Source organism: Rhinolophus hipposideros (genome assembly GCF_964194185.1).
Source record: "Rhinolophus hipposideros genome assembly, chromosome: 3".
Lineage (NCBI taxonomy): Eukaryota > Metazoa > Chordata > Mammalia > Chiroptera > Rhinolophidae > Rhinolophus > Rhinolophus hipposideros.
Window position 1 is genome coordinate 48,128,532 of NC_138049.1, and position 13,147 is coordinate 48,141,678.

General features: G+C 37.7%; 1 protein-coding gene across 2 annotated transcripts in view; it reads right to left on the reverse strand.

Annotated features, from left to right (window-relative positions):
• Positions 1-13,147, reverse strand: part of SOBP (sine oculis binding protein homolog) — a 161,832-nt gene that overhangs the window by 132,550 nt on the left and 16,135 nt on the right. For both annotated transcript variants that reach the window (XM_081033263.1, XM_081033262.1), the window contains exon 3: positions 9,633-9,818. In XM_081033263.1, the coding sequence (XP_080889389.1) occupies positions 9,633-9,818 (186 nt within the window). The remainder of the gene's footprint in view (positions 1-9,632; positions 9,819-13,147) is intronic.

Here is a 13,147-nt window from a genome sequence, read left to right on the forward strand (position 1 = left end):
GAATCTGAGGGAACTACACAGAAACTGCAGTAACCTTTTATGGCAGCCTTAAAAGTTGATCATACAGACCACCCCTGATTCAGTGTAGGAAGAAACCTAGAGGAGGTCAGGATCACTGGGGACCATCTAGGAAGCTGATTACCATAATTCATTATCTAATGTCCAAAAATAGGCAAAATAAACTATATTGCTTAGGCAGGTATATTTAGGTGTTAAAACTAAGGAAAAAAAGAAGGCAATGGTTGCCACAAAAGTGGTTACCTCTTAGAGGGAAGAAGCTGTAAGTTGACAAGATCATTATTTGTAAAAGAGCACATTTATGTTTTATGCACTTTTCCAAAGTGTAATATATCATAGTCGCAAGAAAAGGTTCTTTTTAAAAAATTAAAACAAAAGAGAATTGACATGAGAAATAGAAATTATTCTTTTATCTTTTATGCCTTATTAATGAATTCCTAAAGGCTAATTTAAAGTATGGTCCAAAAAAAAATAACAACAGCAACAATTAACACTAATAATAATATACAATTATTTAATTATTAATTATTATAGTCTTATAATAAATGTTGAGATCTGGCAGTATAAGTCTTCCAATTTTTTTTCCCTTCAATTTGTCTTGATTATTCTTGTCCCTTTGCATAATATCTCCATGCAAATTTTAGAAACAGTTTTTTAATTTTCACAAAATTTCATGCTGGATTTTATCATTGAATTAAATATATGGATCAATTTAGGAAGAATCTGCCTTTTCAGAATATTTAGTCTTCAATCCATGAACATGGTATGTCCCTCCACTGATCTAGGTCTTCTTTTGTTTCTGTCAGCCATGCTTATAGTTCTCTGTGTAACCATCTTGCACATATTTTGTTAGATTTTTCCTCCTGGGTGTTTGATGGTTTGATACTATTTTAAAAGGAATTTTTAGATATTTTCAAGTTTTGTTTTTAAATTTTTTGTGTCTGGTATATAGGAATATAATGGATTTGGGAGTATCAACTGTGTTTAAAAATCTTGATTAATGCACTCATTAAATATAGTTTATCTGTACAGGCATACCTTGTCTTAGTGTGCTTCATTTTATTGCACTTTACAGATATTGTATTTTCATCAAGCTCCAGGCAAGATCCTCCACCAGCAAAAAGATTATGATTCACTAAAAGCCCAGATAATGGTTGGCATTTTTAAGCAATAAAGTCTTTTTAAATTAGGTACATTCTTTAGACACAATGCTATTGCACACTTTAATAGACTAAAGTGTACACATAACTTTTATATGCACTGGGAAACTAAAACATTTGTATGACTCATTTTATGGCAATAATCACTTTAGTGTGGCGGTCTAGCACCAAACCCACAATATCTCCAAGGTTTACCTGCACATTGGTGGGTTTAGAACAGAGGCATTCTGTTCTAAACAAAATGTCATTTCTACCTTTCAAATCTTATATCTTTGTTTCTTTTTCTTGCCTTATTCATTATCTATGTAATTAGACAAAATTAAATAGAAGTGCTAAATCTCATCTTTATTTCATTCTTGATTTGAAGAGAAAAGCTTTCAATATTTCACCATTAAGTATGATGTGTACTATAGGTTTTTTGTGGATACTTTTCGTCATATTAAGGAAGTTCCATTCTATTCCTACTTTGCCAAGAGTTGTGTGTGTGTGTGTGTGTGTGTGTGTGTTAAATTTTATCAAATTATATTCTGCATCTATTTAGAATATTCTATGAGGGTTTTTTTTATTCTGTTAATATGGTTAATTAGACTGACTGATTTTTACATTTTAAATCAACCTTGCATTCCTAGAAAAACATCCTAATTAGTCATGATGTAATATCCTTTGGTGTATATATCACTAGCTTTGGTTTGCTATGATTATGCTCAGAATTTTTGAATCAGTGTTCATGATGAATAGAAGTTTTCCATTTTAATGTAACCCAGTTACATAAAATTATCATTTTCCTCACTTCTAATTCCCCTGTCATATGATGCGATCAAGGTCATGCTGGGATCATATATTGAGGGAAAGTGTTTCTTATTTTCCTATTCTCTAAGAGAGTTTCTCTAAGTTTGGTTTTTCCTTCAACGTTTAATAGAATTTACCACTGAAGATATCTGGGTCTAGAATATTGCTTGTAAAAAATATTTAGTTATTTAATTTCTTTAATAGATGTAGGACTACTCAGGTTTTCTACTTTCTCTTCTTGTTTTGGTAAATTAAATTAAACATAATGACAATGTGACTTCTCTTTTGCAGAAATTCTGGGAATTACTACCAATGATCATTACTTATGCGTAACATCAAAATGATTTGGTCTAATAACACATGTGTGATGTAGTCTTTTATTTACTCATATTTTTAGCACTTTTTATAAATTTTAAATTTATTATTTCAAGTTATTCACTCTTCTAGAGTGAAAATTAACAATCACAGAAAGTTGTCCTAAGTAGCAGAAATCTTCCATCAGACTTTTGGCTGCTGTAACTACACACACAGGTGAGTTTGCTTTAAATATGTTCAATCAGTTAACAAATATATATTAAGATATATTAAAATAGACCCTTTAAAATCATAAAATCAGGTGGGCAATTCACTATACAAGTCACAAAATCAGGACTTTATAAATGCAGGGAAATTGCAGATTACCTAAACTAGCTACATCATTTTTCAAACAAAGAAACTGAGGCTCAGAGAGACTGAGTGACTTATCCAAGATTATACAGCCAATAAATGGCAGAGCTGACATTAACAACGCAGGTTTCCTGCTTCTTGCTGTGGTAGTCTTTCCACCACATCATGTTACCACAAAAACTTCACATTCGTGTTTGGCATTAAGAATGATCGAATATACTAAAATTTGGCTTATACTTTTTTAAAGATCCTTCGAGTATATAAAGAAAGATAAAACAGGACCCATATCATAGTAAATAATATTTTCAGACTTCATTTTATGTCTTGTTTCATCACTTTGAATTTTAAACGACTATCTTCTAACCTGCATTATATTTCAGATGCCATTTCTCCACAACTGTACAAATGTAGCTGTTCTTGATTATCTGCTTAGACTTTCTGCTACTCCACTTTAACTACCCTTCTGCTCCAACCATGCACCCTCCAAATGCTGCTAAAATTATATCATACTTTCCAAAGTCAAACTAGAATGATGTTTTGATTATATTCCAACTACACTAAGTTCTTGGTAGTCAGGGATAACGACATATATGTACATATATCTATATGTATGTATTTGTATTATCTAGTACAATGTGAAAAACATTCAGTAAATACATAAGTGACTGAAAGACTGACATAGTGACTGAAAGACTGACATAATCCAGTGGTTATGAATATAGGTTAAGGAGACATCATGCCTAGGTTCAAATATCAGCTCTGCCACTTATTACCTGTGTGACCTCAGGAAAGTTGCTTAGCTTTTCTTGGTCTCAGTTTCCTCATATGTAAAACAAGGTTAATACTAGAATCCACACAAAGTTTTTGTGAAAAGTAAATGAGATAATCTACTAGCACAATGCCAGGCCCATAATAAGTGCTCAAAAAATATTAGCTATGATGAGATTATATCATTACAATTATTAACTACTCCTATCCTGCCATTCACCATAAGCTCCTGTTTTTTGTCCTAAGTGATTTGGAGAACTCTCCAAATCTGAGGGTTCAGTGAATCTCTTCTTTTTTTGAGAAATATATCTGCTACATAAATAGTAAGTCATCCAAATCCCATTAAATCTAGGTAATTTTATTTAATGATCATATTTTAAAAGTGGGACATATAAATAAGAAGCAAAGCAATTTTGATTAAATCCTGTTTTCTCAATGGCTATTTGGAATACATCATTCATATGCAAGCCCCAAGAATATTGAATAACAGATAAAATAAATAATGCTCATAATGCAAACCACATTCTGATTCCCACTTCCCTGCAAGGACAACTCCATGTAAGAATTGTAAGAGCCAAAAAGTAACATGCTTATTAACTGTGGGCTACTCAGCTATATGCATAGAGCTTAGCAGATCATGTGAATGTTTCCACATTCTCAGTTAAGCTAATGGTTCCTTAGAGCCCAGTTTTTATAACCCCTAAAGAGTTTCAAGATTTGCCTGAAAAAATATATCATATTTCCATGACTATGACTGAACACAAATTTGGAAAGCTCACTGAAAGCAAACCATCCTGGAAGACAGGAAATGGTCATTGTTTTCAAAGAAAGGCAAGACTCTCCTGCGCACAGGAAATCAAGCTGGTTTTAGGAGCTTAATCTCATCTCCTTCCACACAAAGCTGCGTGTACCGTATGGATGGACCGTACCCTTCACCTCACACATGGGAACATGGTGGGGAATGAGATCACTTACCATTTGAGGTCAACGACATTTTATTCAAAACTGCCATCTAAATGCATCCAGAGAAATATATTCCCTCCTTTTTTCACATTTCATTTCATTTTAAAGTATTCAGGGATTTAGAAGGATTCTGGACTTGTAATAGGCAAGTTGTAAGCCTCTGGGAAAACCTGTCAAAAGACTCAGATCTAAAATGTTGTTTCCTAGATACACAGTGTTTTCTGCAGCAGAGCTCAGTGAAACTTTCACCAAAAAAGTTGCTGTATTTCATCTTTTCCTTGTGAACAAAAATAATTACACTAGTAGTTTTATGGAGTTTTAAAACATCCTTGGGAGCAAAATGTTATTATGAGGCCAGTCTGAGACTGGGATATGAAAATCCTAGTTCCAGTCCCAACTGGTTTCTTTGACCAGAAACCAGACAAAGTGGGGAAACCCAAACCTGCCCAACAGCTGCAGAGGACACATGTCCAATCAATGGAGCCTAGTGCTATTGCACTTGTAAAGCAGTAAAGACCAATATAAAGTCTTTGTTTTTAAAAAGTGTATTTAAAATCTACTTTGAATGCCTTTACTACAATAGGCAAACTTGCAGGGAAATAGGGCAGGTCTAGTATTTTGATGGAGACTCACTATTGCACAATTCTTATATTCCATGCCAAAAGTCCTTACTAGCACAACCCTCTTTGAATGAAGTCCCAAAGGGTTGAACTCATATTAAAATCTCTAATATGAGAAGAATTACAGCAAGGTTACAATATAATTAACCTGAGTTATCTTTCAAAACTCTTGCTAATATGTAGTCTGCAACTTCAGACTATGTGCACGTGGTAATTTTTTAAATTAGCAAAGAAAGAGGTTTTCATATTGTTCAGACTAAAAGGATAAAGAAATCTTTGCATAAAAAGGGTCAGTCAATACTTTCAATTATTTTCTAACATTATTCCTGTAACAGTGTTTTGGGCTTTTTAAATGGCTGCTCTGTATGGGAATGCCTTATTCTGTCCACCTCCTAGAGTCTGCAGAAAAGTCTGTGTTTCTTATGTAAGGATCATGGTGATTCCCTTCACTGCTTAGACAGAAAAAAAAATAAAAAGCAAAATCAGAGCTATTCTGTGTTTATAACAAGTCTATTACCATAGTAACAACTGTGATGTCACAAATCCTACACGAAGGTCCAAATTCTGTCTCTGAGGGGGAAGGGCAGCTTAGCTTTGGAAATCGGATGAAATCGGATACAAACATGTGCAGCCAAAGGACAGTCAATGCTTGTGGTAATCACCAAAGCACAGGGAGTTTTCATTCTCTGAAGAAAAGTGGGGCAGGAACAGAAATGCAGTTCCCCAAGCCCAGAAGTCAGCTACGCCCACACTTCTGTATGCAGCTGTGCAAAAGGAACGTGGAAATCCCACAGAGTGTGGTATCACCACGTTCCCAATCACGAGTACTCTATCGGGCCCACTGCCCGCCAAATGTGGATGGGGTCCAGTGGTAAGCCTGCCCGAGCTCATGAAACTCACTCTGAACCCAGCGCCTGACCAGAGAGTCCTGTGGTACCTCAGAGAAGAAGCAGCTTGCCTCAGGAGGGCAATCACTTTCAAACCAAACTGGGGTCTCACCCCTGCAACGCCATCTCAGTTCATAGAACCACAGAATGCCAGGATTAGAAAACTCATCAAGTCTCCCAAAAGATGTGGACTTTAAAAAATAGCCTTTTGCGGGAATAAGATGCATCCCTTGTCCCTGGGGAATGTTAAATAGCAGATTAATAAGTACTCTTATTCTGACACAGCCTAGGGAAGTTTTGTACAAATATGCTGAAAATACAACTTTCTATTAAAACGAAAATTGGATTAGGAGTCAGAAGACCTTAGTACTTGTCTTGGCTCCAGTACTTAGAAACCACATGACCTTGAGAAAGCCATTTTAACCTACCGGTATTTGAGCTTCTGTTCTTTATTTAATAATATAACATGCTATTTCCCAGGGTTATTGTAAAGATCAAACTAAATAAAATACTGAGTGCGAATAAGTTTCACAAACTGTAGAGAATTTAATACAAACCTAGGTATTATTAGCATTTCCACCGAGCCAGTTTACAGTACAACAATAATTTGAACACTAATATTAATAGTTATTTTTTTCCAGGAATCCAAAGCATACATAGGATCCTCATCTTCCCTATCCTGAGAGGCGGACACGTGCATGATACAATCAACTCTAAATTATTCAGGAACTGATTATTGAGGGGCCTTTTGCTTCTAGCCATTCTACCATGTATTAGTTCCCTTCAGGAATGCCATGTTAACCTATACATGGCTAGAATATTGACAGCGAGTGTGTCTCAACTCTAGTACCTTGAATAACAATTCTGATAAAAGTTTTAGCCAAAGGAAGAATTGAATTGGTTAACTAGACAGAAGTTTTTGGTAATTTGTGGACTTTACTTATCCACAGATAATTACTCACATCACTGTCTGGGAGGCTATGGTCAGAAAGGGTGGGACTTAATTCAGACGAGATACTAGCATTTTCTCAGTGAACAACAAAGTAGCCTGTACTGTCTTATGCATGTGCAATAGGAATTTGAAGAGTGGTCATTCATTCATTTATTCAACAATTGGGAGGGGGAGCACCGACTATGTGCCAGAGCTCACCACATACCCTGAAAACTCCACTATTCTCCTGTCCTTGTTACTGTCCCATATGATATTCCACAGAGCACCCTGGCAAAGCTCACAGCCTCACTGTTAGGAACCCTATTCACCTTCCAGTTATCGTAAGACTTTTGCCAATCTTACCCTAATGCAAGGGTCAACAAGCTATGGTCCCTGGGCCAAATCCTGCTCACTGCCTTATTTGTAAATAAAGTTTTATTGGGACACAAACATGCCTATTTGTTTATGTACTGTCTGTGGCTATTTTCCTGCTACCACAGCAGAGTTCAGCAGTTGTGATAGACACAGTATAGCCCCAAAGCTTAAAATACTATCTGGACCTATACAGAAAATGTGCTGATCCCTGAACTAGATAATATGACTAACTCAAAATTCATCCCTCCTGTAAATTTCTGCCTGTAAAATTCTGGACTAATAGAGTAAGCTCCTTGAAAGCACAGTATCTTTGTCTTGTCATATAGAACCCTGGAGTAGGGTCAAGTAAAGGTTAAGGGCAGATACTGAAAATTAAACACGTCCTTCCCTACATTTTGTTTTGAACAGATGAGTGCCTTGGAGTTGCACGGAAGACAGCATAAAACCACGGGTGTTCGGTTACTCTGGCTTCTAATTCCTCAGAGTTCCTACGTCTAAGACTTCCAAGGCTCAATTTTTGGCCTCTATCCCTTTGCATATTTATTTCCTGATCTGATGTGGAATTAGAATTAAATAGGAGCTGTGTGCTTGAATTCCACGTGGCTGGCTCAGCAGGAAACTCCAGGGCAGGTTTTTTGGCATGCCAAACACATGGTAGCCTCAGCTATGCTAATTTCTAAAGCTGTTTGCTTTGCTCAAATAAATCTTAGAGGGGAATTTGCATTTGGATGCACACCTTTTTATGCACAAATTATGTGCCCAACTCTAGGGCAGACCAAGGACTGAAAAAAAGAAAAAGAGATATGGTGTTTACTGAATGAATGGCTTTTGTAAGGCAGGCACTGTGCTAGGTAGCTTTACATATATTTTCTTGTCTCATGGAGACAACAATCTCCTGTGGTAGAACTGTGATCCCCATTTTACAGATAGGGAAACTTAGAAGAGAGCTTATGTAATTTGTCTACATTCACAGAGCTGGTAAGTGATAAAGCTTAGATGTGAGCCCAAGCTGTCTGAATCTGAAGGCTGTGTTCTTTAGACTTAGTCACACTGCCTTAATGATACACTTATCGTCAACACCACTCACCTAATCCATTGGGCAAACATTCAAACATGAACCCTACATTTACAAAATTAGTCACCCCTCTTCCCTCCAGTTGACCTATCCAAAATAGGTCTTTGGCCCTTGGGAGATAAATTTGGGCCCCTCTGCATCACAAAACAATCAAACAAAGGACAGTGGGTTATAAAAAAGGCAAACTTTGCATGATACACAAATTATGTTAATAATTACTTGACAAACAGAATTACAAGTGATTCTGAACGGTAAATGGATTTTAGCTGAGGACCTCAGTATGAAAGGACACTTTTACTGCTAAAATGTAATAGGTCAAACAAGAGAATGTGCCCATGCCATGAAGGAAATGTTAGTAACACTTAGAATATGGTGTAAATAAATATTGTTGTAAGTCCAAATTTATACCTACAAATATCTTCACTGTTTATAGAAACATAACCAAACACCTACCTTCCCTAAAAAAAAAAAAAAAAATGCAGTCATTAATTTTAGTGGGTTATAACATGAACTGCTATCGAAATTCAGTATTTACCATTATTCAATTCAATATACAGAAAAATAACCAGTGTAGCAATTAAGCATTCTAGCATAATTCCACCATTTTACAGCAACCCAGGTAACAATATGCTTGAACTTCTTTCTCTGTGTAGAGCATATCAGGAACCTAGCCTGCAGTATCACGTCATACTCAGCCCACTGCCATCAAGCTCAATGTACTGCCATCTACTTTTCTGGAAATATAAAAAAAACTGATTACACTTTCATACAAGTGAAATTAAGATCTCCATTTTTTTTTTTTTTTTATTGTTTAAAACTTCAAAGAGAGCTTTCCAGGAATTAGAAAGAACTCTCTGGCAGAGGTGGGTAATCTAGGTTATTTCTTAAGTGGATTTACAAGAAGGCACACTGAAGAAGCAGCCTGCCACACACCCTTTACAAAACTACCCCTTCCTTTAGAAAATCCAGGTGACCTGGCCCTCATGACACCACCACCCACTTCAACAGTGCTGACTTTTTTTCTTGCTAACCAGTCAGTATATACCCTAATTTTTAAAATTATTTCAGCCTTATTTTTTGAAAAAAAAAAAAAAAAAACAGAAAAAAAAATCAGATGATTTCAGGTAAGGAAAATAATTTTTTTTTGTAGCCAATGATAGAAAGTTTTTTGTCAGTTGAAAGTTTACAGCCTAAGCAGTAGATTGGGGGATGTGCTTAATATAGCAATACTACTTTAAAGAACTCGTGTACTAACATTTCTTATCTACAAAGTTTCTAAAGCAGTCTTTTCCAAAATTGACTTGAGCATAATAATTAGTCATGTTAGTTAAAACAACTTTCTATGAATTGTTATTGTTGGAAACTCCAGTAGTGACTTACCTGCTGGTGGCTTTATGAAAGGTGGCGGAATTAAAGGTACAATAATGGGCACATTGCCATGATCCTTGGACCCTGCAGGTGAGTCACTGAGTCCATTTCCTGTGGCAAGCCCTGAATAGCCTGTGCTTATATTGTATGGTGAAATAACACTGTCCTCAGGTAATTTGGGTTTTGGCAAAGAATTTTCTGTAAAAGAAAAAAAAAATCACACTTAATCTGACAAAAGGACTCACTTTCCTTCTGACCACATTTTCTCAGGTAAAATGGCTATGTAACAACACAAATTTTTCCTTGCAAGTCTTTAAACACTTTACCAGAACTCCACAGACCATCCTGGACCTTTTCAGGCCTGTAACCATAAATGTCTAATGTGCTCCTTTATCATTTGCTCCACTATGATAGCTAACATCCCAATTGTATCATAAGAGTGAATTTTTAGCACTATAAAAGCCCATAAAAAACTGAGAGGCAATTAACCTTTTCCATGTGCAAAGTGATATATAGCCCGCATCACTCTGTGGCTACCAGGGGAAAGCTTAAAAAGTGCCCCTATCCCACCAGCACTGTAACTAGGTCCCACTGTATTATAAACTTGTGTCATAATATAATCCAAACAAAACCAATAAGAAAGAAACAAATGATTAGGAAGAAAACTGTTGTTTTATGGGGTAGACCCATTAAATTAACCCATTAATATCTATTAAAAATTAACAAACATGAAAATAAAGAAAACTTACAATGATATGAACTTTGTGAATTTTATCTTTGTAAGTCAATCATTGAAAAAAAACACCTCAACCACAGAAAACTTTTTCCCTCTAGTACCATGTCCTGGCACTCATGATGCCCAGAGGCAAAGATTATTACCTAGACCAAGTATTATACAAGCTATTAGTTTATAGAATACAAACTCAGGACTTGCATTTTTTATTTACAGTGAAATTGATGATACCATCTCCGTAACATGATGTGTACAATTTAATAACAAGCTTAACATAAAATTTGTCATGTATGTTCAATTCCACATGCCTGCAGGACAGCTCATTTACATTTTGTGGCTTGGCACATGAGAAGGAAAAGCGCTCTCTTACAGACTGGAAATAAAATGCATGAGCAAGTCGTTCATGCCAATAGATTTTGAAAGCAATGCAAATACTGATCAAACTTCCGATGATAACAAACAATTAGTTTTACCTACATTTTATTAAAATTCCCCAAATGGGTTGCTTCTTCACATATTCCTTTTCTTAGACAAACTCATGTTCCAAATTTAGGTTCACAAATTCAGTATCTATACTAACACCCACCAATGATTCTAAGCTTCCCTTATGAGGTAACAGGCACTGCTACCACCGGTAGAATCAGTGTTCATTCAACTCTGCCAAGCCTCTAATTTCCACTCTTTAACTGGGCTTTAACAAAACTTCTTATAGAATAATATAGGATCCAACCATCTATACTTTCTTACTCCTCTGCTCACTGTATCCAAGGTTATGGGAATGAGGGAAGGGTGAAAACTTCAAACACAAAACAGAAATAGGGGGAGATGCAAGACGGAGACGTAGATAAAGATTGTGCCTGCTTTCTTCCATGAACGAATTAAAATTACAACTAAATTATAGAACAATCAACTCGGAGAACCATCTGAAGTCTGGCTGAACAATTTTTATATTTACTTACATAATTTATATCTTTTTATATATTTATATCTTTTATATAAAAAAGAAGCCATGTTGAGACAGGTGGGAGGAGCAGAAACACGGAACTGGCTAACCCCAAACTTCTATGTGGTGGTTGAGGACGTGGAAGGGTAGTTCAGTGGCAGAGATTCGCCCCAGAGAAGAGAGGAACCCCAGCTCCCCACACCAGGCTCCCCAGCCCAGAATATTGGTGCAGGGAAGAGGAGCCCCCACAACATCTGGCCTTGAAAAGCAGTGGGGATTCTGACCATCTGGGTGGGATGGAAGGCAATTGAAAACCCAGTCGTCTTCTTAAAGGGCCCTCACACAGACTCTCTCATCTCCAGGCACTCACCTTGGGCTCCAGTGGAAAAAAACAGTAACTTGGGGGTTTGTGGGAGACACACGGAGGGGCAAACTGAGTTGTACGGCTTCAGGAGAAGGCTGGAGGACAGTAGATAATTTCCCTGTGAGGAGTCTTTCTCCCATGCAGCCGACAGGCAGGCACGATCTTTCCTGTGTTGAACTCCACCCCCATGCTTCTGATTGGTCTGATGAGCTCTGAAGCTCCACCCTGCTGACTCACTGGGACTATACCCCATCCAACTCCTCCAAAGCCAGAGGCTCTTTCTCCAAGAGCAGCCAGCCCCGCCCAAACTGCACTTTATGGATAACTATCAGAATCTTACAGCCCCTAGGTGGGTGGTGACCTACCTTGGTGTGCTCTGAGACTTTTGCTGAGTTGCTCCAGGACTGGCACCAAACCAGAATCTACATTAACCTGGTGACCACAACTCTTCCCACTCTAGTAACTCCCTGAGACCCTGCCTCAGCCAACTTGCATACCACACAAGGCGTTATCAAAGGCTGAACTTCAAGGGAGCTGGCAGGTGGCAGCAGGCCTCCAAGTGTCCTGGCTTTTTGAGGAGTTAATGTAGGCCCAGTACCAGTGGCAGATGTCCTCAGTTTTCAGTGTGGCCTCTCCCACATGCCTCCAGGGTTAGCAAAAGAAGCAAACAACTGTGGATCACTTTGTAGCTCTTACCAGGTAGTCCCCAGCCAGTCACAGGCAACAGGTGACCTGGGCCTGCACTGGGGCCCTTCCAAGAGGTATGCTGGCCCCAGAACCAACATACTTTGAGGTTGGCTTCCAATCACAGAAGAGCACTGCCCAATTAGCCCCACAAGCGACACACCCAAAGGGTGGTCTCATCAGGCACCAGAGTCTGCTGGGGCAAATCCCACTCAGGGGGTAAAACCTCCCATACAGCAGCCTGTAAGCTGTGGACATGGCCAAACCCCAGTCAGTCAGCATGATGGTCAATCCTACCCACTGATATGCCAATAGCAACCAAGGCTCAACTATAACAGGAGGGCACACACAATCCACACAAGGGACACTCCTGGAGACCCTGGCCCAGGTGACCATGGAGACTGTGCCACTGGGCCCCACAGGACACCTACTACATAAGGCCACCCAGCCAAGACTGGGAGATAAAGCAGATCTACCTAATACATAGAAACAAACAGAGAGGCAGCCAAAATGAAGAAACAGAGAAATACATCCCAAATGAAAGAACAGGAGGAAACTCCAGAAAAAGAACTAAACGAAATGAAAGCAAGCAACCTACCAGATACAGAGTTCAAAACAATGGTTATAACGATGCTCAAGGAATTCGGTGAGAACTTCAACAAAGAAATGGCAAGAATAAAAAAGGACATATAAACCATAAAACAGAACCAGTCAGAAGTGAAAAATATAATAATTGAAATGACTAGGAGGAATCACCATCAGACTAGATGAAGCAGAGGATCGAATCAATGATTTGGAAGACT